A 26745-nucleotide genomic window follows, 5' to 3' on the forward strand; every position below is an offset into this window, starting at 1 on the left:
ACTGGGGAGTGCCTGCAGAAATGTCAAGGAGTAAGAGGGATAGATAGACGACTGGAGAACGAAGCAAAAAGCAATAAAAACAGGCCATTAAAAAGGCGTTATCGGTTGCAATAAGCACCATAGATGTGGGTCATTAGGGGCCTGCTACATTGTAAAAGTGAAAGTGAAACTTAAAAGCAACACGTTTTAACATATTGTAACGGAATGAAACGCTATATTTTTAACACAAACAAAACGGCTTCTTTAGGTTTAGGCACCAAACTACAACTTCTTTATGTTTAGGTAACAAAAACACATATTGAAGTTGAGGGAAAAACATTGTGTTTTGACTTAAAGTAACTACGTTTCAAAAGTGAAAATGAAACTTAACGCTTGTGAACACAAAGACAACTACACGTTGTTGGTTTCACGCGGGATGTAAACCCCTGTCTGGGTGAAAACCCTGTGATTTGTCCCATCTATCGCCCCCGATATGGAGTTTCAGGCCGTCTATACAGCGCCTAACTTCCGCTTCTGCTCATGTCATAATTACTACGGTCGCTAGAGGTTGCTGTTGTGTTCATTTATTCTTTCCTGTGGTGACCTACTATGTGAATAGATGATAAAACCTACTCCTGGGTGTAGTGGGCCCCTATTGACCCACATCTATGGTGCTTATAGTGACGGATAACACCTATTTAATGGCCTGATAACAGCGTAATCGGCTGAATGAGTAGTATCGGTTGTGTTTCGGTACAATGAAACAGAAAAACAGATGATAAATTGATACCTGCACATGTCAGTCCTCTATTTCTGGAGAGCTGTTGAGCTGGATGAAAAAAAAAGCAGACGTCTATATTCCTTTTTCACATTTTCTTGTGAAATATATCTGACTGCCTCTCGGAAAAACACTCTTACATATTTATACTCCTCTGGAATTGTGGGAGAATAGGGCATGAGAAGTGTCGCTGGAAGCTTGTCATGTCTGAGTCGTGGATTTTGTGAAATGGTGTGAGATCGAAGATCCCAGAAGAACATGCATGTTCACTGGAACAGAGACTGCAGATATATGATCAATACTACAGTAAGCCCACATTTGACAGTGACCTCCATTAAATTCCAGCGTTAACGAAGCTGTGAATTCCAGAAGTGGCTATATGAGATAAATAATGCAAAATTGGCCTATTTTCTTGGTTTCTGATTAATTCTCTTTCTGCGAGTCTTTCTGTATCTTCAGTGTCCCATTATTTTATTCATCTCTAAGGAGTTGGAACAACGCTAGTTCAATTCAATTCAAAATGCTTCATTGGCATTAATGTAACAAGGACAATATTGACAATGTGTCAATAGTAAGTAATAATGAGATTATAAAGAAAAAGGTACAATTCATAAAATGAAGAAAATAGCAGAACACAGTAACCCTCGCTCTCTGTGAGAGACTGTGGACGTGTGCGTTGATGGAGGGTTAGGGTGTGTATTTATCTCTTACATAAGACCCTCAGTCACACAGTGGGTATCAGTATCAGTGGAGAGAGCAAGGAATAATTAAGAATGATCAAATGATTAATCATATTCTAATCATATATAGCAACCATGTTAAAATAGCAACATGTAATCATTACATTATTTACAAATCAAATAATGTATATTAGTCAGGTTTTAATAAACCAGATAAATTATAGGCCTACTAACCAGGTTGACTGATGTATACAAAAAAGAAAAAAAGAAAGAAAAATCAAACAATGAACTCTGAATACAGAGTTGCGTTTCTCAGCTTCCACTAGTTTTCCACAGGTCATAAAATGAGGTGATGAATTGTGCAGCAATCATCTCACATTTGGGCATTTTCCCAAGTAAATATGGGAGTTTCTCTATATCTGCTATGCTTTCAAATTCAGGGTGTATTTTTTATTATACTGTGAAAGCGTTCATTTCTCGGGGCCTGGTGTTTGGGGCATGAGGTGAGGAAATGTGGTTCTGACTCTTTGTCTTTTACACCGGGAGCAGAGTCTCTCCTCCAGCTGTGTCTATGCCGACCTTTCTCTATAGCTGGGCTGTGCACGCTGAGTCTCTCTTTAGTTACAGGTAACATTTTAATTGTCTCTTTGTTTTGTTGTTTTCTTCCAATATGTGATGTCATTTTCTTTTTGTTTGTTGATAATCTGGTTTGGTTTGATTTGGTTGGTGTTGTGGTCTAGAAGCTGTCCTCTGGGGCATGTTAGCTTGCCTGACAGAGCCTCAGGACCAGCTGACTGAAGGGACTCCACTCTGGCTTTAGCTCTTGGCAAGTTAGGGCTGTGTGGTGGTATCTCTGAGGGTCACTAGTTTTTAGGGGATTGTAAAACTTCAGTGCTCTTTTTTGTATATTCAATATGAGGGGGTATTCGGTTCTAGTTCTGCTCTACAGGCATTGTTTGGCGTCTTTCGCTGGAAATGTGGGATGTTCTTACAGAGCTCTGTGTGGACAGTTTCTACTATTGTTTTGTCATCATTTAATCCATTGTTAATATAAAAGTATTGATAAAGGTATTGATTGTTTGTCACGAGAATAGACCTATTCCTATTACCAATGTATTACTGAAAACTGCAAGAAATAGCAGATAACTGGATCCTTTAACAAACTTTTGGTTTACCTTGACCATGAGCGGATCTACCTCAGGATGGCAGATGGGAGAAGTTTACCTTCAGGGCTTTCTGACAGAAATCTCCTTAGGTTTTAGCAACAGACCTACTCGAATATGTTTAGGAAAAGATCGTGGTTTGGGTTAAAATAAACCCTTAAAGCCCTGAAGGCCAACTTCTCCACATGGTGTCTCAGGATGCCCAGACTTGCCTTGGTAAGCCAGTAGTGAAGTCTGTTTGAGGAAAGATCCCAAGTTTACTGTTTTATTTATGACTGCTTGTTTCTCTTCCCACGTACTCCGCTGTGTTATCAGCATGGCAGGTTGTGTGACCATTAGTGCATTCAAGATGCATTTGTCATGCACCTTTGGAGATAACAAACACAGCTCAGGGCCATGTGCTTACGCTTGTGTGTGTTTAATATTGTCCCTGGAGAGAGCATCTCTGACTCAAAGAAGTCATCGAATATCGAGAACAAAATTTGTGTCATGCTAAGCCCCTCCTCAGGACAGAGAGCCTTTTAACAAGTACTCTGCTCAGCGTGTTAAGTATGCTTAAATATGTGTTTTGGATCCATGAGAGGTTTGACTTTACTTGTCTTCGAAGATAATCACCCATGTCGTCTCAGAAAATGCATTTTAATATTCTTGTGAATACGTGTGTGTGCTTCCGTGATTCCTTGAAGGAAAGAAGATTACAAATGTCTTACAACGTTAGAACATTTTGTAATTTCTCATATTTCCAAGGGGCTAATAAACTGTTACAGTTTGCAGTTTTTTAAACCCAGAAGACTCTGCGTCATTAGGCTGCCTTGTCAGATTTTCCATGCTTGCTTTCTAACATGGTTTTGATTTTATGCAGAAAATAACATCTCTGATTACAGGCATTTGTACATTTGGTTGTAGGATACATACAGTATATACCTAATATCTTAAAGTAGCAGTGTGTAGGATCTAGCGAGGAGGTTGCAGACTGCAACCAACTGAAGCCTCTCCCTTGTGCGGCGCGTGTAGGAAAACTACGGTGGCCAATGCGAAAACGCGAATGGCTCTCTCTAGAGCCAGTTGTAGCATAGGTCTTTTGGAGTAAAGCCAGTGTGTAGAGTGTGTTTGTACGGGAAGTGAGTGGTGAAGCAAGAGAGAGAGAGAGTAACGGCGTCGAGAGCAAGTAACATTATTGACAATACTTATTTTCAGGTGATTAAACACTAAAGAAAACATACTTATTAATAGTATATTCCATTTCTGCCAATAGATCCCCTAACTGGTCCTTTAACCAGGAGTTTTTGAAAAACATGCAATGCAAATTTTTGAAATATAATGATAATGATAAAAAAGTGTTTTGATTTATCCTGGGGTACTACTGCTAATGTGTGAATGTGGTCTTTGCTGCAGACTTTATTTTCTTCATTGGTCCAAAATGTTGGAAATGTGCCATGGGAACCCTGAGCAGAGCTAAATGCTATTAGATAATGGGTTCATGATTAAGATTGGTATTATAGTACATTTTGGTACCAGTTAATAAAGGCTTGTAGTTGACAACTGTTTTCACACCCAAACTACGGTATGGTATTCTTGTGAGTCCTCCTGCTGTCTTAAACCGTGTGTTGTAGAAGATTCCCATCACGTTGAGGGATTAAAGTTCAAACAGCTGGGAAATTCCTTCTAGTTCTCACCTCCCTTTTTGGCAGTCTGGGATTGCACACATTGAGTTGTCGACAATATCTTAAACCTCCCTTAGTTGCAAGCAGTGGTGTGGTCCGGTATTATGTAACAGATCAGAGCAGCATCTGAAATCTATCTAAATGATTTATTTTGTGTGTTTGCATTTAATGTCTTTACCTAAAGAAGACCACCTCTGATTGAGCTGTTATCAGGCATGTCTGCGTAGGATAAAAAGAAGAATTGGGAACAAACAATTTGATTCAATTCAATTCAATTTATTTTTATATAACGTCAAATCATAACAGAAGTTATCTCAAGACACTTTTCATATAGAGCAGATCTAGACCCAACAAAAGATCCCCCATGAGCATACATTCTTATGCGACAGTGACGAAAAACTCCCCTTTAACGGGTAGAAACCTTGGGCAGAACCAGGCTCTGGCTGGGCGGCCATCTGCCTCGATCGATTTGGTTGAGAGAATAATACAAATATGACAACTACTACTAATAAAAATGCCAATAATAATGATAGTAGCAGTGGGTGTCAAGCTGGATCGTGGCAGCAACCACGATCCAGGTGTAACCCAGATCCATGGACGGATATCCCACCTCGTCACATACTGACTCTGCTCTCTACGCTTTGTCAGACCCCTCGGTGTCACTTTTCGGTTGCAGTAAACACGTACTTAATGTTGTAAATTAAACAAAAACACTTGTTTAGGATTAGGCAACAAAACTACTTTTAGGTTTGGGGAAAAACGACATGGTTGGGCTTAAAACGACTATGTTTTTTAAAGTGCAAATGTGACATGACATTGTGAACACGGGACACGAACGAACAGCTGATTGTAAAGTGAAAGTGAAACGTGACGCACGGGACACAAACAGCAGTCTCCTGGATGAAAGCCTTCTTGTGTCTGTTAGACCCTCCCGACCTGTGTGTCTGTTTCGCTCTTTAAACTACGTCACCGCAGCACTTTCCCTGAGTGTTTACTGTTCCCACGGATGGGTTTAAATTGTTATGGAAAGCCTGGTGCGAAAGTGTGCCTTGTGTGGCAATATTGAACGCCGTCGGCCGTGACAAAGAGTCAGTATTTGAGCCGTGGGAATGAGAACGGGTTGGCAGTGCCCAGGAATTATTTCATCTTTCACTACTCGTTATGATTCAGCACCAGTAGATAATTTAAGGATTGGTGTGCCTCTTGGATATTGCCTCTTACAAGGATGGCCTGTCCTTGACAAGCATCCGACCAACTGAAGTGTCCTTAAGAAAGCCCCTGAACTCTTATCAGCTCAAGAGTGGAGGCTGTAAAGTCGACAGCTCTATTGAGGCACATTTTTATTGCATCCTCTTCAACTATATGGGTTTCTGTTCTTTCACTGCAGTCAAGAGTTATCATCAAACTAAACTGATGTTTAAGAGAGGGGAAAGACAGTCTTGTGAAGAGAGTGGGACTTATGTCCCATGATAGTAAAATATAGTTCCTGAATACTTCACAGCCAAGGCTGTATAGAGTGAATTATAAATATGAACATTTCTTCACATGATCTGTTAACAATGCTGTTTTTCAAGCTTTTTATGTAAAGACAAATTATATGTGTATACTGATGCATGTAAACAGCCTGTAGACATGAAGACATATTGCATGCCTACATGAAAACACGTGCTACAGTACACACACATATCCAGAGCCAAACACATGCACTCACACACACGCACGTATACACACACACATATGCATGCACACACTCCACTAATGAGGACGGAAATCCCACAATCTCTCGGCTGTCATCCCCGTCTGTATCCCTGCCACCAGCTGTCACCAAAAGTAAAAAGTTTGAAGTTTCGTCTTTTATCCTTTCTCGATGCCGGACAGTGCCAGGCAGTCAAGCCTTCAAACACAAAGTCACTTCTCACCATCATTTCAGTCCCTCTCTGTTCTCCTCTTCTGAGCACTCCACCATTATTTTCCTTCCCTCTTTCGTTTCAAGTGTCTTTAATTGAACCGTCGCCTGTAGATGATTGCTAGAAATTGAGTTTTCCTTTCACAGCATATGATGCATTCTGTATTCTGTAGCACAACAATGCATTGCAGGAACAGAAGGTGAGCTGTCATCTGCCTGCGCTCAACGTGAAAATGTTAAGCACTGGTTTGCATTCAGCTTGTGGGTGTGTCGGTGTTCAAGCTGATGGGGCAGAGGCGTTTATAAATACCACAGTATTTAAATCAGCCGTGATGCAGTAACAACTGGTACCAACACCTTGCTACCCAACATCCAATTCAACCTGTTTAAAGGGTGAATTCACCTCAGTGGGAAACATCTGGGTCAGAAAAGTGAAGCCAATGCAGCAGTGCCTTAAACCTGCTTTCTTTCTAATAGCCAGCAGGGGGCGACTCTTCTGGTTGCAAAAATAAGTCAGATTGTATAGAAGTCTATGAGAAAATGAGCCTACTTCTCACTTGATTTATTACCTCAGTAAACATTGTAAACATGAGTTTATGGTCTCAATCGCTAGTTCCAAGTCTTCTTCAATACAACATGATTTTTATTTAGTAAATTATGTTCACATTTAGAGTCAAATAGACCATAAAGCAGGGTATGCTTTAGGGCGGGGCTACCTTGTGATTGACAGGTTGCTACCATGGTGTTGTCCGGTCTGGGTGCTGTCCGCGTTTTGGTCTAACAACTTTAATCCTTTCACAGTGTGTTTTCAGTTCATGAAAGTTTAGGTCACCTAAAAATGTCTTATTCAGTATTCATTTGCTCTTAGTAAGTAAGTAAGTAAGTAAGTAAGTAAGTAATTAAAGCTTTATTTATATAGAACCTTTTAAAACACACCGTTACAAAGTGCTTCACACACAAATGACATATGATAAAATGATAAAACAAAGAAAAATTACAATAGCTCCACCCTTTCACTTAACCTCTGCAGCTATCCAGCAGTTAGTTTGCACAGTATCACAACACTTGCACATATTTCATTATGAAATAAGTGTCCCTGTTAGTCTGGATGATCCACAAACCTCCATTGGACAGATTTAATTGGGACTAGTTTCTACCAAAGAAATAGTTCCAATGCAAATGGAGGTTTGTGGACAATCCAGCATAACAGGGACACTGATTCTGGAAAGATATTTTGCCTTTGAATTTTTTAAGTCATCTTTCAATGCAAACTAAATTGCACCTCTGTTGTACTGGGCAAGAGGCTGAAAATCCAATCACAAAAAAACAAAACTATCTGCAGAGGCAGGTAGCAAAGTATATTGTTTTTTTTAGGTTGGGTAAACCCGTATTTTAAATCATCACTGCAAGATTAAAACGGTTTTACTACGTTTTAGACAGCCTTTCATGTAGCTGTATCTTCCACCTGCCTCAGCATGATGTGTAGATTTCTTCTTGATCAGCCTACAGGCCCTCTGTGAAGCTTAGAACAGAGAGCCACACATCAGCTCTGTCTCTCTCTATGAGATCTCTCTCTTTCTTCCTTCGCTCGGTTGCTTTCAGCAGCAGGTCAGCGGGAAACAGAAAAGCAGCCCTGTGTGTCCACACAGTCGCATCTCTGTTGCTGCTTGGACTCTGACCCACATCAGCTGCTGGCGACTCCGCTAATTGTGTGACACTGTGACACTTTGCCTCACTTCTTCCTGAGAAAAGACAAGTAAAGCCAGACACCTGTTCCCTTTGTGTCTTAATATAGAGCTCCACTGACCCCAGTGTTTGTGTTTGTGTGTTTTTCTTCTGCAGTGGAGCGATGCATGAGTGTGATGCAGTCCGGGACACAGATGGTGAAGCTGAAGGCAGGATCCAAAGGGCTGGTGAGACTCTTCTACCTGGATGATCATCGCTCCTGCATTCGCTGGAGGCCCTCACGCAAGAGTGAGAAGGCCAAAAGTGAGTATGCATGGGCACACACACATACATAACACGGTGTGGAGTTTGAAAGATGTAGGTCTAATGAAAGACGTTATGGAGTTGCATCAAGGGAATTGTAGGTTCTTGCATTTTTGGAGCTTGACCTTTACTAGAGACTAAAAATCTGATATCTCAGCGTTTGCTGCATCAATTTAGACCATTGTTTTCTAAATTTATGCCCACACTTGTGCAACTCTAAATCACTGGAGTTTCTACTACTTTGCTAAAAAGTCTAAAGGGTAAGAAAAATGAGCAGTCAGCAACAAACCAGGTTAGACAAACTTATTTGGAAGAGAAAACAAAGGCGAATGATAAAATTACTAACCAAATTGTCAATTGAAAGCATCATATTTTACAGACTGAGTAGCAGAGGCAGAATGAATTGGATTTTCCTAAAAAACAATACAGTGCATACAAAAAGAATCCATCTCAGTCATCACTTATGACCCACTAGAAGTGTGTAGCGGTGTGTATCTGCAGAGACCCTGCCCTGCTCGGTCTATATTCTCTTTTGCTGTGTTTGTGATGTTTCTGCGTTTCAGATCATAAGCACACATCTAAGAGGAAGTTATGAAAATGGCGGACACAGCAGCAAAAAACTCACCCAAATATAACGAGGCAAAACACCAAGCGGACAAAGCTCGTTCCATAAGAGTGGATCTGGCGTTGGTTTTCACCCGCAACCAACAAATACTACTCATTCTTCCTTTAATAAAGAAATGTTGTAATTAACGAACATGGCAAGCCGCAAAAATGTTGATACTGAACTGATCCAGTAAAATGTTCACAGACTAAATATTGCATTTGTTTTCTTCTAAAATGATTTTGCAAAACAATATCCGTTCACAACAACTACAACATTATTAAAGATTTGTATGGTTACGTTTAGGCACTAGCTGCATTTGGTTACGTTTAGGGAAAGATTGTGGTCTTGGTTTAATACAGAAAGAGTCCACAGTGACTTGAATCGTGTGACACAAAGTGTTTATTAAAGTAACAGTGTGTGGAATTTAGGGGGATCTATTGGCAGAAATGGAAAATATTATTATTATATTAAGTATGTTTTCTTTAGCGTATAATCACCTGAAAATATGAATTGCGGTGTTTTTGTTACCTTAGAATGAGCCGTTTATATCTACAAACGGAGCGGGTCCTCTTCACGGAGCCAGTCGCCATGTTTCTACAGTAACCCAGAACAGACAAACCCAACACATGACTTCATAGGGGGCATTTTCACGTTTATGCGTCGGCCACCGGTAGTTCTCCTACACGCTTGGTACATGGACAACATTTCAGTTGGTTGTAACCTGCAACCTCACTGATAGATGCCGCCAAATCCTACACGCTGCACCTTTAACATTTAACCAAAACCAGTCTTTTCCTCACCTTAACGTAAGTGCTTTTGCCTCCTTAAACCCATAACCCACAAACATAATTCAGGATGTGAAATCCTGAGCTTTGTACGCCTGTTTGTAGCAGGTATCATGCTACAAAGGGCTCTGGCTCTGAGGGGATTATCATCATATATTTCATGGCCCCCTCAAGCATCACTGTCAATTTTTTTTACTTTACTTGTTTCATGTTTCAACCTACTGAAGCATACGTCTGTCTATGGACCTGTCCTTACTTGTGTATGTGTAGGCTGTCAGCATAAGATAAGCCTCTTAGATACTCTCCATTGACACGATTAAGAGAAACAAACAGCTGCCCAGTTCTTTCTTTTAGTGTGTGTGTGCTATCTGTCTGAGCAGGATCAACATAAGGCTGCCCCATTGTTACTTTCAGTCATATCACAATTTCAGAGATGAGATTATGTAACGGGATGAGAGTGTAATGGGGAAAAGGATGGAGATCATTTTGGAATGGATTATGACAAAGTATTTTGGGGTGGGTATGAAGGCAATTAATTGAATAGACTCATTAATTCTTTAATCAATTAATCAAACACAATGGTGTTTCCCCAAAACATTAAGGTTCATTGTTCTGGAGGAAAACACATTAGTGCATTGATGAGGGTCATTAACGAATTGATTGAATTGAACGATGGTGTGTTAAAAGTTCACACTACCGTGAGGAGAAGACAAGCAAGGTGAAGAGACATGTGTAAATATGTAGAACAGGACGTAGTTCACTGCAGGCTGTTTCTCTTCCCTAACAAAGACACAGAATCAAAAATAGCTGAGTTTGTACTCCAATCTCATTAAACCGTGATACACTCTGTAGCCTACAGGAACTGCTTACTCTGTTTTTTTTAATTATTTTTTTTTACACATGATAGAGAAAAGCTGAGAAAGAGAGGAACTCAGTTAATTTTGGTCATGGTTATTCTTGAATAAGATAAGCAAGTTTTTTTTCCATTATTCCATTTTAAACGTGTCTGATTATTCTGTCGACTCCATCCTTCTGTCATTATACTGGGGACGGTCACAGTGTTAAAGGGTAAGGCTGGTGTTATTCTATGTTTTTCCAATTTCAGCAAATCGTAGTAAACCAACAATGTTTTAGTCTGCCTTTCAATACTTTCCGACTTCCCTACCATGTCTGTGGCTCTCGGCCCCAAGCCCCATTCATCCCTACTGAACAGTAAATCTGTAAAAAACAGGTCACACACATAGAGTTTGACTTTTTTAAAAGACCCAATACTTTATAGCACTTGTGCACTGTAGTCTTTAACAAACGCTATGCAAACAGTAGTACACATACTAGATTTTAGGATGACTATTTTCATCTGCAGATTAACACAAATTCCCTGCTATCATGAAATAAACCCTGACCGGTTGACCCCTCGCTGTACCTTATCCCTCACTTGTCACAGCAGTCAGCATTCAGTACCGCTGCACAAGGCACTCTTTAGTGCCGGTATGAAACGCAGCGGGCGTTCCATTAATTATAATCTAAACCCATCTGTGGCAACAGTAAACGCTCAGAGAATTTGTGGCGGGAGTGTGTTGATGTAGTTTAAAGAGCGAAAAGACACAGGTGGATGGGTCCAACAAACAGGGCTTTCATCCAAGAGACCGCTGTTCATGTTCCGTGCGTCACGTTACAATCAGCTGTTTGTTCGTGTCCCATGTTCACAACGTTCAGTGTCATTTTCACTGTACAAATGTAGTAGTTTTAAGCCCAACCATGTATTTCTTTCCAAAACCTAACTATAGGGATTTTGTTGCCTAAACCTAAAGTGACGCCAAGGGTAACTGTAGTGGTTTTGATGCCCGAAAATAAAGTGACGCCAAGGGAGTGTGACAAAGCAGCGGTATGTGACGAGTTGGGATGAGAACGTGTTGGTGGGCTTGAGTCAAAATAAACTACAGTGCCCATGCTCACGGTAATGAAGGAAATGTCACCCAGTGGCTCATGGATGTGTTTTTAATAGTTTTTGGACAACGATGGAGGTCAGTGAATATTGTAGGATAAATTCATTTTTGTACATAGAAACATAGAATATCACCAGCCTTATCATTCAAGTTGTAATTCAATGTTGACTAGACAGAAATCTACTGAGCCTTTTTTTTTTACTAATAACCAAACTGGTCTTTTCTTTTCCACCCAACTTCCCCAGTCACCATTGACTCGCTGTACAAAGTGACAGAGGGCGGTCAATCGGACATCTTCCATCGGCATGCAGAAGGCACCTTTGACCCGGCCTGCTGCTTCACAGTGTACCACGGAAACCACATGGAGTCCCTCGACCTGGTGACGACAAATGCAGAAGAAGCCAGAACCTGGATAACTGGCCTCCGCTACCTGATGGCCGGGATCAGTGACGAGGACTCGCTGGCCAAACGGCAGCGTACACACGACCAATATCTTTCAAACAAAGGATAACAATTTAGTGTTTATGTCATTTTGTATCCAGAGTTTATGATAATTGATACACACCTAATTTTCCTTAATGTGTGTGTGTAACGTGGCTGAAGCAGACGTTTGAGGAAGCCGATAAGAACGGAGACGGTCTCCTGAACATCGAAGAGATCTACCAACTTCTCCACAAGCTGAATGTCAATCTGCCGCGCAGGAAGGTCAAACAAATGTTTCAGGTCAGAATATGAAGCCATTTCACTATTAATTTCAAAGTTTCACATCTCACTTATACACTAAATTGCTCTTACATTAATTTTTGAGGCATCACCATATCCGTGAATAGAAATCCATTATCAAAACATTTACATACGTATATCAAGCCCTCTTATTAAATAAAGATTAGGTTTGGTTTCATTTGAACACATTAAATCTCTTGTGTATAAATATTTAAGGTCACTGACGTCACATTGCTGTTGCATTTTTTATTTTTATGTGCATTTGTGTAATTCAAATCATTGTGCGAGTAATATTTCATATGTTCATACGCGAGAGAGACACTTTTAGAGGAAAAAGATGAAGAAGTGTGTGGAGAGGGCTGCTTCAATTTTTAAAACAGAAGTCACATTGAATAATGTCAGAAATCCAAATACAGTGTCTATTGGCTTCTCTAATGTGGGATATAGTGCAACACTTTTTCACTTTCTTCTTTTATCTATTGACCACAAACACACATTTGTCTTTGCTCTAGCAGGCGTGCTTGACTTTGAACAGCCATCTTAATTGGATAGTTAATTATGAGATCAGAGAGTTTTTCTTTTGATCTTTTATTTCTGACAAGGAAGTCAGATAGGGACCGAGGAATGCACGACAGGCAGAGTAAAAACAGGACTGCAAAGTTTAGTATTGAGCAATCACGTTTGAGCGGGCTTTGGTTGTGGAGAGGGGGAACGCACTGGACAAAATACAATCTCAGAACCCATCGGCAATCGTCTAACGACGATTCATCTTAAAATTAGCTTGTAAACTGGCTACTTGTGAAACAATCCGGTCGTACAGGTCGTCTCTCAACTCCAACTTCAGTCTTGCGTCTCAAGTTGCTAATCGGACTGTAAACAATGAGCAACACATGGAAGCGGAAGTCTTGGCCTGGCTACACCGGAAGCTAAATTATGAATCCTACTATGACAAAGACATCACCCAGTCTACTCATAGAGTGCTGTATTCTTCTTCTAAAAGAAGAATACAGCGTTCTAAAATCCGAAAATGAGTTAGCATTTTTGCACTTGTCGAAGTCAATGTTTTTTTGAATGAGTTTTTGGTTAGATGCGTGAAATAAGGTCTGTGGTTAACACAAGTTTAAGAGATTTTCACGTTTTGTTCTAACTCAACCCCTGAAATATTGGCCATTGCCTCCAGAAGCTCGGAATCATTGTCAGATCAATAGCTGATGGGTTCCGAGATTGCGATAAATGTGACCAGGGACATTATAGTCAGATAACAATGAATCAGATGAAACCATGGCAAGAGATGCTATTACGGTAGTGTCTAGAAGGGAACCCGCAAGTTGGGGAAACTATTGCAAGATAGTTAAGGTTAGGCATTGATCTTGAATAGTAAAGGTTAGGATCAGTCGTCGGGCTGTGAGTCTCGTGAGAGTTTTGCAAGTTTTTGCAGATCTCAGATCCAATTTCGCAATTTGCGGGTTATCTAGACACGCCCCTGGATTATCAACTGGGCAAAACAGGCAACTACCAAGGGGCCCCAGACCCTCCAGGGCCTCAGGTTCACTGCAGTTCACTTGGGTTATTGTTAATTATAAGAGTGGCCCTGTGTGATCTTAAAAACTTATAATTGAAATTGCCATGAAATATTACATTTGATAAAAGTATCCCCCGAAATTATCCCCTGAAAGCCTCTGCTTCTCCACCCCCAGCAGTTTAGAGTTGATACAGTGGATTTCAAAGTGTTTTCATCACTTCATAATGGGCTAAACTGCAATTTCGCTCTATAAAAAAATCTCTCTTTGGGTTTAGATTAGATGGGAAATTTCAATAATTTATCTCTTTCCATTTAAGCATTGGCAGATAAGGGCGTCGCAAACCGGAAAACAGCTTGTGTGGTTGCTCAAAATCCCCTGAATCTGTTTGTTTTCTGTCCACGCATTTCTGATAAAGTCCATCACAGTGATTTATCCTGCTGGTTGTGTGTAGATTCTTTCTGTGATCGAGTCCCCGATGCACACGGCGAGCTCATTACGGGAGTGTGATGGAGGCATTAGCCGGTATTATTAGATTTGGTGTGGAGTCGATGGGCCCCCGTGAGATCCAGGTAAAATGAGACGCCGGATCCCGGCGAGCAGAAACAGCGAGGTGGCAGGAGAGAATGAGCAGCGAGCCACGCTGCGTGTGTGTGTGTGGCCTCAGGCAACATGTAGCGAGATATGAGGTTAGGAAAAAGAAATCTCGTTGGAGGTGTAATGTGTTTGTGTCATAAAGACGCAGGCTTGCCGGTGTGAATTTGTGTTTGTATCAGTGTGAAAGGGAGAAACATGACAAGAGATGGAGAAAAAAAAAACAGAGATGTGGAAGTTTGCCGCTGCACATGCACAGCTGTTCCCCTGTGTATACCTTCACAGCTGACAAAGCTATACTAATGTTAGACTATGCATTGACCGATATATTGGCAGGGCTGATATTGGCTTATCACTTATTGTTTTTTGGCCATATAGCAGACTGAATTGCTATTACATTTCACTCACATCCATTCACTCTGACATTGTGTTCATCTTAGCTGATTTCTTGTCAGGACAGAAGGTCATTTTGTTTTGTTTTTTTGTTTTTTTGCATTTTTACATCATTTATTAAAGGAACAGTGTTTAGAATTTAGGGAGATCTATTAGCAAAAATTGAATATAATATTCATAACTATGTTTTCATTAGTGTATAATCACGTGAAACTAAGAATCATGTTTTCGTTAGCTTAGAATGAGCCCCTCATATCTACATAGGGAGCGGGTCTTCTTCACGGAGTCCGCCAAGTTTCTGCAGTGGCGCAGAATGGACAAACCAAACACTGGCTTTAGAGAGAGCCTTTCACGTTTTTACGTTACCTGAAGGCCACCGTAGTTTTATGACACGCTTGGAAACGGAGGGGTGAACGGAGGGGTATTCAGTTGGTTGCAATCTGCAACCTGACCACTAGATGCCACTACATCCTACACACTGGTCCTTTAAGCTCGGAGTTAAGTTCACGGGTGGGAAGAACTCAGCAAAAATGTCAAAGTGGATAGCAGCTTTAGTGGTAGCAACAACAGACCATCCGCACAACAATAAACCCATCCTAGCATTCACATTGGGGAGACTGATAACAATTGAACATCTCTTGTAGTTGAACCACATTCACTAGTAAATGTGTAACAATGAGTGAACTGTAAAAACATAGTAGAACACACTTACACCATCAACAATACAGTTACACACATAACATTTAAGGTGCCTTGACATTGATAACATTCAGCCACTAGATGTTGCATTCTCTCTCCCCCGTTCCATTGCATTTACTTCACAACAAGTCGTTGCCAGGCACTCACTGTCACTCTCAGTCATTTATCCGTTTTTTTTTCACACTAACTGACGATCCAGAGATACCAAACGTCAGATATCTTCTACACAGATAAACAAAACATTTATTTTGGACCGCCATAATGTTTAAAATGATAAATTCACAATCATAATTTAGTTTTTCAGGAAAAGCCATACTTTTATTTGGCACCTCTCTAAAGGCTCTGTCTACATGAAAATGTTATCAATAAGTCTTTTAAACTTATGTCTGTAAGTCTGTGGTCCCAATGCATGCTGGGAGACAGATGAGAGCTTCAATATACTGTATTTGTTCTTAACAATATTCGTTTGTATGGTTGTAATTTTACAATAATTTGATATAGAGTTTACAGTTCAAATTATTATTACTGTATGTTTATGATTAATGCCATCATTGATAATAAGGTTTTTGTCCTGCCTCAGATTATTTATTAACCAAATCAGAATTTAGGGTTCTTTTCTTAAGGTTCTTCTCTGGTTGTTTATGTGTTGCGAATATTTCATTGACAGATTTTTTATTTGTTATGGCCTCGAAAATCTAGTCAGGGTCGAGTTATAATCCGCATTCATATTATATTTCCTACATAAACAAGCAACCTCATGAAGTTTCCGTTTGTTGTTTCAGATGAGGACTGTGTGAATCACACACATAGAATCACACTGACTTTGTGCAGAGTTTCAATAACCATCAAAATATAATAGCCTGAAATGTGTCACCGATTTTATATCACTTCCTCGTCCGCACAGGAAGCAGACACGGACGACCAGCAGGGCACGCTGACGTACGAGGAGTTCTCCGTCTTCTACAAGATGATGTCTATGAGACGGGACCTGTTCCTGCTGATGATGGCATACAGCGACAGGAAGGATCACCTGACGCCGGAGGAGCTGGCCAACTTCCTGCGCAACGAGCAGAAGGTGAGAGGTCACGCTGGTCTCAGGTTAGAGGCAATAAAACGCTCAGCCGGTGATGTTAAACCCGACACATTTTTTATGATGAGGTGTCCAAACTACTTTCTCCCTAATAAGCCGTTTCAATTTGAGATCCAGCCACACAAAAGAGATTGATTGTGCTCCTGTTCTCCCTCCCTTAGTCTAACATTAACTCCCTCTGTCTCAGCTGTCTGCCCTGAGGAATCTGCTCCATCTATCACGCTTAAAATTGTGTCTCATGGGAGCACTTTTCTTGTTCTTTACACTTTTTCTATGCTCTTTTTTTTCTTTGTGTTTGTGACAAACTCTTTTCTCTCTTACAATGCAATGGTGTCAGTTTTCATCATGCTGTATTTACCGCCTCCAGCCTGCGATACTCGGCATTAATGTGGTTCTCAGACTGTGCTGCTTGTTTGACACGGCTGACAATTAATTTGATAGCAACACAAGTGTGTTATAAAGATGTGAAATCATTCTGACTCCATTAAGCATTGACAATGGGATTAAATCATTGTCATTTATACGTCTCAAAGAGTCTAATCATGTATTTTTTTCTCTACAGATGGCCAACGTGACTCCAGAGTATGTTGCAGAAATCGTTGAAAAGTTTGAGCTGTCTGATGAGAATAAACAAAGAGGCGTCATGGGGATTGAAGGTAACTTTCACTGTCTTAATTTACATCTTAATTTTCACCTTCCCGATTCTCTCCTTCCCCCATTGTAAACACTGAACACTATATACATATTATTATCTCAGGGATGGCTCTCCAGTGGTTCTCTTCATATTTTTCGAACAGAAAATTTGTTGTGTCTGTTGATGGCTTTACGTCCTCTGAAGCATCATCTATGTACGAGGTGCCGCAGGGCTCCACTCTAGAACCAGTTTTATAAACCCTTTATTTACTCCCTTTAGGCAATGTTATCAAATGGCATGATATTTAATTTCATTGCTACGCAGATGATACTTCGCTGTACTTGTCTTGCAAACCATCAGACTTAGCTAAGTTATGTTCCCTGCATAATTGCCTATCTGCGGTTCAAAATTGGATGTCTCAGCTAAACTCCTCCAAAACAAAAATCTTTATTACTATTAAATTTATTCATGGACTAAGTTCCGCCTGCTCTTGGTGCTTTTGCTCAACACATTGTACCTACTGTAAAGAACCTTCGTTTTATTTTAGATCACAACCTCAATCTCGTGTCCCATGTTAAAAGGCTAGCTCAGTCGTGTTTCTTCCACTTGAGAAATACCACTAGAATTAGATTTTTTATCATGTTTAATTATCTTTAAAGATTTATTCATGCTTTTATGATTGGATGGGCTTATTACAGTCCCTGCGACAGCTACCGATACCAGAATTTTCTTCTTTTTTTTAGTCAGAGCATTTGATTTATTGATTGCTGTTGGGATGTAATGAGCATTTCAATAAATATAACAAAACGTGTATTTGAACAACACTGCCAAGCATACCTTTAAACACATCAACATTAATAAACCTTTCAAATTTTGATAATCTATACTCAAGAATATTTCAGGGTTTTATTGAGCCATTTCATGGAAAAGAGTATGTAAACACTTCGCAAACCTCAAATATCTTTGCCTACAAGCCAGATGTAACATGCAATTCAGGAAAACTTTTATTTGGTATGCATATATGTCCTTAATATGTCCATTAACAACAAAACCACTTGTGTCTTTTTTAAACTAAATTGAAATTGAAGGGCAATTTAATGATAATTACATCACCATTGTTGTTACATTTTAGAGCAAATTTACCAATTTGACATTTAAATCAACCCGGAATTCCACCCCTCATAATAAAAAAGCATTAATCGTGACAATGAGTGGCTGAAAAGACAAAAAAATGATCACGACTGTTTTGGGATTTTCTCTTTGGCAAGTGTTTCTTCCTCGAGTGCCATTTTAAGTAATGCCACATGCAACTGAGGGGTGAGCTTAAGGGAGAAGAAGGAGTGAGGATTGAGGAGGGTAGCTGGAGTGAGAAAATTGGGAAGTCAGAATGAGGGCAGTGGGAGAGAGAAAATGGGAGTGTGACAGAAATGAGAGGACCAAGTACGGGGAGACGAGATGAGAGGGGGAGGAGGAAGGAAGGGTGAAACTAATCTTGTTGTTGGAGGCATGAAGGCTAACACTGTGTGTGTCTGACTGATCAGACCAGTATGCCTGCAGGCCAAATGTGTGTGTGTGTTTAAACATGCATTGTGCACAGATGTGACAGTATGTACAAACACATTCACGTTAACATCTTTTTACAGTGTGATGAGCTGTTACCTACAGTATTTTCATGTCATACGGTGTATCTGGATTAAGCCATGATGGCACCGTGATGAGATTGCATGTCCAGTCTGATCACTGATTTCCCACATCATTTTTTTTAATACTTATATTTGCATCACATTTTTCCGTTTCCCCTCCACAGTCTCCTTTTCAACATTAACTGTCTGCTTCTTTTCCCTTGTCTGCTCTCTGGCTTATTTCCGATTTTCCATGCTCTTGGTATTCTTGTCTCATTTTTTATCCCTTCTCTCTGGATGAAAGGATGCTTTCTTCCCTCTCAGTCCTCTTCATGCAGTACCACCTAAGAAAAAGTTGGCTGTGTAGCGTGGTTTCAAACCTCACCACTCTGATTTGAAACCACAGCGCTCTGGTTTGAATGTGCTTTCCTGTCATTCTTTGGTATTTTCCTGGAGATCAACCTGCAAATGAAGAGATATATCGTAGATGTCACTGTTAGAGGCTGTAAGATGGTGATATGATCTGGAGGCTGGTAGTTTGAAACAGAAAAGTTCTTGTGTTACGGTGTGCACTTTTATTTCAGGATATTGCAGGCTCACTGCATGACAAGCAATATTTAAAATACTTTGCGGTGTTCCACCATGAACTCTGCAACTGACTTCTCCACTTCAATATCTGTATGTGTTAATTACCAACGAAGAGTCTACAGCCATGCTCGTGGCTCTGTGTACTTGAGCTAGATGCTAGCATGCTAAGAACACGCTCCACATATACACAGTAGATCGCTATGCTACCACTTGTAGCATAGTGGCTGCGCGGACAGGTCAGGTCCGCGCCATACGGATGTGTCTAGAAGGTAACCCGCAAATTGCGAAATCTGCCAAAAACTTGCAAAAACTCTCGTTAACCATTCAAGATCAATGTCTAACCTTAACTATTAGAGGCCAATGCCTAACCTTAACTATTAGAGGTCAATGCCTAACCTTAACCATTCAAGGTCAATGTCTAACCTTAACTATTAGAGGCCAATGCCTAACCTTAACTATTAGAGGTCAATGCCTAACCTTGACCATTCAAGATCAATGTCTAACCTTAACTATTTGAGGCCAATGCCTAACCTTAACTATTAGAGGTCAATGCCTAACCTTAACCATTCAAGGTCAATGTCTAACCTTAACCATTTGATGTCAACGCCTAACCTTAACTATTAGAGGTCAATGCCTAACCTTAACTATTAGAGGTCAACGCCTAACCTTAACCATTCAAGATCAATGTCTAACCTTAACCATTTGAGGTCAACGCCTAACCTTAACTATTAGAGGTCAATGCCAAACCTTAACTATTAGAAGTCAATGCCTAACCTTAACTATTAGAGGTCAATGCCTAACCTTAACTATTCAAGATCAATGTGTAACCATCTCGCGAGAGTTTTCCAACTCGTGGGTTACCTTCTAGAGACAACAGAGCATCTTTGATACAGTCTATGGTCCGCGCGATCACAACAATGAGGAAATTTCCGTCACTAGGACCACAGCAGGGCAAGGTATAACATTGGTTTAACACACTCACAATGACGATGCTAGCATGGTCCATGCAGGTATTATTAGGTCTACCACTAAGTTTAGTTTGTGAGCATGCTAACATTTGCTAATTATCATTAACACAAAGTACAGCTGAGGCTGATGGGAGTGACATTGGCTTATATTTGGTCAATATTGGACAATTTAATTCACCCCGTGGGGCAACATAAATATCTGTACCTAATTTAATGGCAATCCATCCAATAGGACATTTCATCTCAAAACCACAGATGTGAAATGTGTGAAAAGCCAGTAGGATACATTCTCCAGGGAACAAAAATGTCCATATAAATTTCATGGCAATCCATCCAATATTTCAGTCTGGACCAAAGTATTGCACTGACCAACAAACAGACAGCCTTGCCATCCAGGTGATTGCTAGCATAGCTAAAAACAAATGATTTCTGAGCCCATCTATTTTTTTTTTAATCTAATTCCCAAAGCAATAACATATTATTGAAAATAAGATGAATTCTTTAACAATGCCTTTTTCAGTTTTGATTCCAAGTAATTTTTTTCCCAATCATTTTGCATTTTCCTTTCAGGTTTCACAAGTTTCATGCGCAGTCCAACATGTGACATTTTCAACCCTTTGCACCACGAGGTGAATCAAGACATGGAGCAGCCTCTGTGCAACTACTTCATCGCCTCCTCTCACAACACGTACCTGACCGGAGACCAGCTCCTCTCCCACTCCAAGACCGACATGTATGCCTGGGTGCTGCAGTCCGGCTGCCGCTGCGTAGAAGGTAAGCATGCATCTACATTAAAATATGGGCCATGCAAAGTTAATATGACTGTGTATGACCCTTTTCCATAGAAGACACCTTGACATGTCACAGTAGGAAAAGCTGTCTGGTACTCTCTGGTTTCAGTTTCTGGTACCATGCATCACTGTCACACTGCCATGGTTTACTGGGACACTTCAATAGAACAGAGCCATTGTTAATGTTGTGTTTTTCCTACTATGACATGTATGACTGTGAAAAAAGGCAATTTGCTGAACTCTGTTTCACCCTATATCGAATGGTATGCGCTATAAGAGGAATAAAACGATTGCTGTAGGGTTGTTTATGGAACATGTTGTGTTAATGTTTTTACATTAAAACACACATTTTGCTGTGTTTATGTTTGGTAATTACATTTTTAAACAGGTCCACAAAAAACCCAGTAGCACAATCTTGCACAGGCTATTGCTTGAACATTACTTTCATTTCCACTATTTTCTGTCAGAATAATTTAACGCCAGTGTTCGCTAGGAGAATGTGAAATAGCTGAGACATCAAGTACAAATGAAATCATCTTTCCTCTATTCAAAGCTGAACAGTGAGAAGAGACAGGAAGCTGAGACCAGAAACACGATGGCTGTGTTTTATTCATGCATCATTTTCTTCTGTTTTTCTCTGCAGTGGACTGTTGGGATGGTCCTGATGGAGAGCCGATGGTCCAACACGGCTACACTCTGACCTCCAAGATACCTTTCAAGTCTGTCATAGGGACCATCAATAAATATGCCTTCATAAATAACCAGTGAGTCAACAACCCTATAGTATGTATGTTTGTGTGTGTGTGTGTGTGAGACAGTTTCTGGAAAAAAGAAACCTCCATTGTCCCATAGGTATTGTACTGCGAGAAAATGGCCCAGAATGCCAAATAGTAATGCCATTTTTGCGCCTTCAGTTTACTCAATCATATAAATTTGAAACATCATTTCCGTGACATTCAGTAGAGCAAATAATATCCTTTGCTTCAGGACACACGGCACAACATTTCTCCACGTGCACACATGTACACAAATACTGTATTATTGATTGTATATTGTTATCTTCTGTTTAATCGTGTTGCTTTATGTTTCCCTATGGGATGAGATATAGCCTAAAAGCATCAGCTCGCTCATAAAAAAGACGCAGAACTACTGTATTTTTCCTCATAAAACTAGTTTTAAACTAGCACTTCTCACACTGCTATAATGAAACATCTATGAATTTGATGAAAGGTTTTCCCCCACAAGGTTTAACAAGAAAGTTGCAACATTTAGACAGCCAGGTTTGTGTTTTTCAGAGAACACTGTGATTCCTGGCAGTAATTAGCACCTATTACTGGACCATCTGCTCAGCGGCGTTTCCTCTGGCTCCCCGAGGAGCCACTGTTTGTCTCTGCTGGGTCCAACAATACCAAAACAAAGTGGTGAATGATGCTGCTTCCTGCTGCCACATTGGCTCGCTTTGACATCTATTGCAGCTACTTATGAGTGCAGCGCCTGTGTTATATAACCACATATTTAATTCACAGCAGACAGTGTTGGATTAGATTGAATTCATGTAATTAAACTGTAAGTACATTTGGCAATAGCTTGTTGGGAGTTTCACCAAAATTAATAAGGCTGTGCGTCTGTTCTTTATCTTATTTTGTTGTTGTCAACGTAATTTTGTTTTTCAATTTTTAGCTGGTTATCTATGATAAGCTTTTTAGCTTCATATTTAACGTCCAGATGAGAGAGGTATTGATCTTCTCATCAAAATCTCAGCAAGAAAGCAAACAAGGGTATTTCCCAAAATGTCAAATTATTCTTTTAATTGCATCGGCAATCAATCGCAGATCAAAATAGGGTAACATTCAACAAAACGGGAGCAAAATAAAGATAGAGGTACAACAACATACCTAACCTGCCTAATTTCGGAACAATCCCACGAAAACTCTGTTAATGGCTGCCTCTCATGTCTTTTGACTCTATGCTATGGTTAGAGCTGATACGATAAGTTGATTAATTGATTAGTCAATAGGTGATTAATCAGTTCATTGAGAAAATAATTGGCAGATTGATCCATAATGAAAATGATGGCATAGGTTTAGCAACATATCCTCAAACAACAGTTCATATGATATCTTAGGAAAAGTTATTCTTCAATTTTCGTGCGTTTTCCTTAGAATATTTAGCAACCTGAGACGACCGTGTCAGTTTCTTCAACTTTCGTCTTCACAGGAAACAACTTGGTTAGTTTTAGGCAACAAAACTGCTTAGTTAGGTTTAGGAAAAGATTGTGGTTTGGGTTAAAATAACACGTAACTTAAATGGTGTAACTTAAGTACGGAAGTTACGTGACAATAAATGTTGACTTCTGGTTTCACACGGGGTACGAACACCGGTCTCCTGGGCGAAAGTTCAATGTTTTTGACCCACCCATCCACTCTGACGTCCTCCCTTCACTGCGTTTTGTTGCTCTTTATACTTCCTGGTTCACGACTATGTGGATTATATGCAAATTGATTTTCTGGGATATACTTACGGATTACAGTGCATTACTTTTCGTAGGTATAGCGTATATAACGGTATATGAGAACAGCCTGGGTATAGCAGCTATTCCTTTAAAAATGTTTGACCAAGTTGTACCACTTTTCCTAAATAATTTTCGTCAACAAAGCTTTTTTTTCCTTCTTTGTATTCCTCTGCAAATTAAATTAAAGACCATATGTTCACTGTGGCCTCCCGGAAGAAAACATTCACACTTGCTAATTAGGAGGCATCTGTATACTCTCATAAAATCACACCATATTAATTAGTAATCTGTAATGACTCTGACAGCAAGAGCAGGTGAATAAAATGAACATCCTGTGCTTCATCCCCCACCCCCTGCTGTTCTCACCATTTACATTCAGCTGATATTTTATCATCAGTGCCACCTGTTAATATGATTAATGGCCCCTGGGCTGCATTGAAATGGAGCGAGTCTCCGCTCTCTCCCACATCACACACACACACACACACGCACACACACACACACACACACACACACACACACACACACACACACACACACACACAACGCAGCTTATTGAGGCGCCCCACTGTTTCACCTGAGAGGTGCTCCCGGATGCCACTGTTTCTGTGTGTGCCGAGGTGAAATGACTCTGGATGTTCTTCTCTCTGTTGTCTCTTTTTCTCTTTGGCAAGGGATTCGTTTGTGTGTGTGTTTAAGTGTGTGTGTGTGTGTGTGTGGGTGTGTGCGTGTGTGTGTGTGTGTGTGTGTGTGTGTGTGTGTGTGTGTGTGTGTGTGTGTGTGTGTGTGCGTGCGTGCGTGTGTGTGTGCGTGTGCATGCGAGTGTGTGTTTTGTGGATCAGAGGTGGAGTTGAGAGCAGGGCTGCGTCCCCCTGAGGGAGAGCTGTCAGTCTGACAAACCTGACATTTGAGCTGCGCTGCCGCGTGGCCACGAGTCATTCCACCTTTTCTAAATGAAAACAGAAACACACACACAGTTTTTTGACACACACACCATGCCACAGAGGTGAAGGTGTTTAAGCAGCTGTATTTTTATCATTTACCTCCTCACTGTTCTGTTTGTTGAGGTGAGAAACAGAAGTACAGTTAGATATGTGGTTCACACTCATATCAGCAGATCAGTCTCACTTCAGTCCATTGGCTGCAGTCAACACACGTTTTCCAAGTATTGACATGAAATCTGAAATATGTATGTTTTTCTTTCTCTCAGGTACCCGGTAATTCTGTCCATAGAGAACCACTGTAGCATCCAGCAACAGAAGAAGATTGCTCAGTACCTGCGAGAAATCTTCGGACACAAACTGGACGTGAGAGACTCACTGAGCAGAGATTCAAATACGTTACCCAGTCCTCAGAGCCTGCAGGGCAAGATACTCATCAAAGTAAGAACAAATCTATGGATACTATTGATGGATGGCGAACTGACATGTTCATGTTTTTACATGAATAAATAAATTGCTAAATTGAAATACGCCCAGTCGGTTAGTGCACTCGCAAATCAAAGCATCTGAACCGCACGTCTCCATTTCCTTCTTTGAAAGCGGAGCGCTGCATATTTTACTTGGTGTGCGTTGCTGTACTGACGATGGGGAGTGGGAGAGGCACTGCAAGGCTGCTAATTATTGCCCATAAACAGATGAAGAGAAGGAAGAGGAGACAGGGAGGACCAAACTAGGTCATTGTATTCATCATAGAGGGGAAAAGGAGAGAAGGGCGAGATGCTGGCATATGATAATTGAGCGACAAATCTTTATTTTTGTAACACACATGTGCACTAACAGAGGCACATGTACAAACACAACCTGCATGGAGACTCAGTTGGGGCTGTCAGACTATTCATTATTTAAATTGCCACTAGTCGCAGCAGTTCTGCAATTAACCATGATGAATAGAGACATATTTATAGACATGTTTACATTCCATGAAAAATACACACTGCTACCCTGCAGAGTTTATACAGGATCACCACCGATCCTTTATATCTCAAATCCCTGATGGAAAGTAAAACTTTACCATAAAACAGGTAGTTTCGTTTTTCATAATTCAGATTTGAAAATCTTTTTTAACTTACTACAGAGGCTCAATATGGCAATTTTCCCCAAAGGATTAATAATGAATAATGCAGATTTTCATTAACATAAAATGAAGCCACAATAGATAGAACCCATATTCAGTCCTCCACAACACCCCTAACACACATTCAGACCGATAAGTTGCTACAAAGGTCCTGGATTGTAGACTGGTCTTTTGGTTAATGTTAATGCTTTTTACTTTGGCATGAGGTTGCCTCTCCACGGAGCAGTATTGTTTATTTGAATTATATACAGAGAGGAGGTCATGGTGGATGTAAAAAGGTTTATACAAAAAGTGTGGTTCACATACTGTCTCTTACCACCAGTCAATGAAGGTTTCTTTTAACCACAATATTCAGTTTGGAGACCCTGTGCCCTCTTTAACAGCTCAGAATACATAATTGTTTTATCAGCTTGATAGTTCATGATTTTTCCTTATTTTATTAGGATGATTTCCACCAAAGGACAGCGTGTTAGTGTCACCTTTTGCCTAACCGAGCCGTGAATATTACACCAGCAGGGGGCAACAAAACAACTCACTTAGGTTAAGGCAACAAAACCACTTAGGAAAAAAACGTCATGGTTGGGCTTAAAATAAGTAAGTAAACTAAGTGAAATACGTACGGAAAACAACGTAACAGAAATACGGAAAACATGTCACAAATGTCACTACAAAACATGTGACAAAGATCACCAACGTAACTTACAAAACAGAACACCAGTCTCCAGGTTTATAATCCTATGTTTGTTGGATCCATCCACCTCTCCTACCACCCACCATGAGCGGTCTTTCTCTCTTTTTATTCTACGTCACTAGCTCTGAGCGTTGCATATTCACACGGATGCATTTACATTGCAGTCAGTACAGAGTACATGGCGTGAAAATGGCACGTCTAAAGCAAGAAGGGCGTTTTTATTACACGCTTTTGCCTTGCACATTTCTGTGTCTTTCACACACACCTTTTCGTGCGGGTGGGCTGCTATATCTGTTATATTTTTGGCAAACCCCTCAAAAATCCCATATAAGTCTATTTAGATTTCT

The 26745-nt window shown here is 40.3% G+C and overlaps 1 protein-coding gene across 6 annotated transcripts in view; it reads left to right on the forward strand.

Annotated features, from left to right (window-relative positions):
- Positions 1–26745, forward strand: part of plch1 (phospholipase C, eta 1) — a 73676-nt gene that overhangs the window by 21732 nt on the left and 25199 nt on the right. For all 6 annotated transcript variants that reach the window (XM_037775735.1, XM_037775736.1, XM_037775737.1 and 3 more), the window contains 8 exons: positions 8013–8159; positions 11743–11986; positions 12091–12220; positions 16331–16501; positions 17079–17172; positions 20899–21102; positions 21763–21883; positions 24842–25013. In XM_037775735.1, coding sequence (XP_037631663.1) covers positions 8013–8159; positions 11743–11986; positions 12091–12220; positions 16331–16501; positions 17079–17172; positions 20899–21102; positions 21763–21883; positions 24842–25013 — 1283 coding nt within the window. The remainder of the gene's footprint in view (positions 1–8012; positions 8160–11742; positions 11987–12090; positions 12221–16330; positions 16502–17078; positions 17173–20898; positions 21103–21762; positions 21884–24841; positions 25014–26745) is intronic.

Source organism: Sebastes umbrosus, chromosome 7 (assembly GCF_015220745.1).
Source record: "Sebastes umbrosus isolate fSebUmb1 chromosome 7, fSebUmb1.pri, whole genome shotgun sequence".
Lineage (NCBI taxonomy): Eukaryota > Metazoa > Chordata > Actinopteri > Perciformes > Sebastidae > Sebastes > Sebastes umbrosus.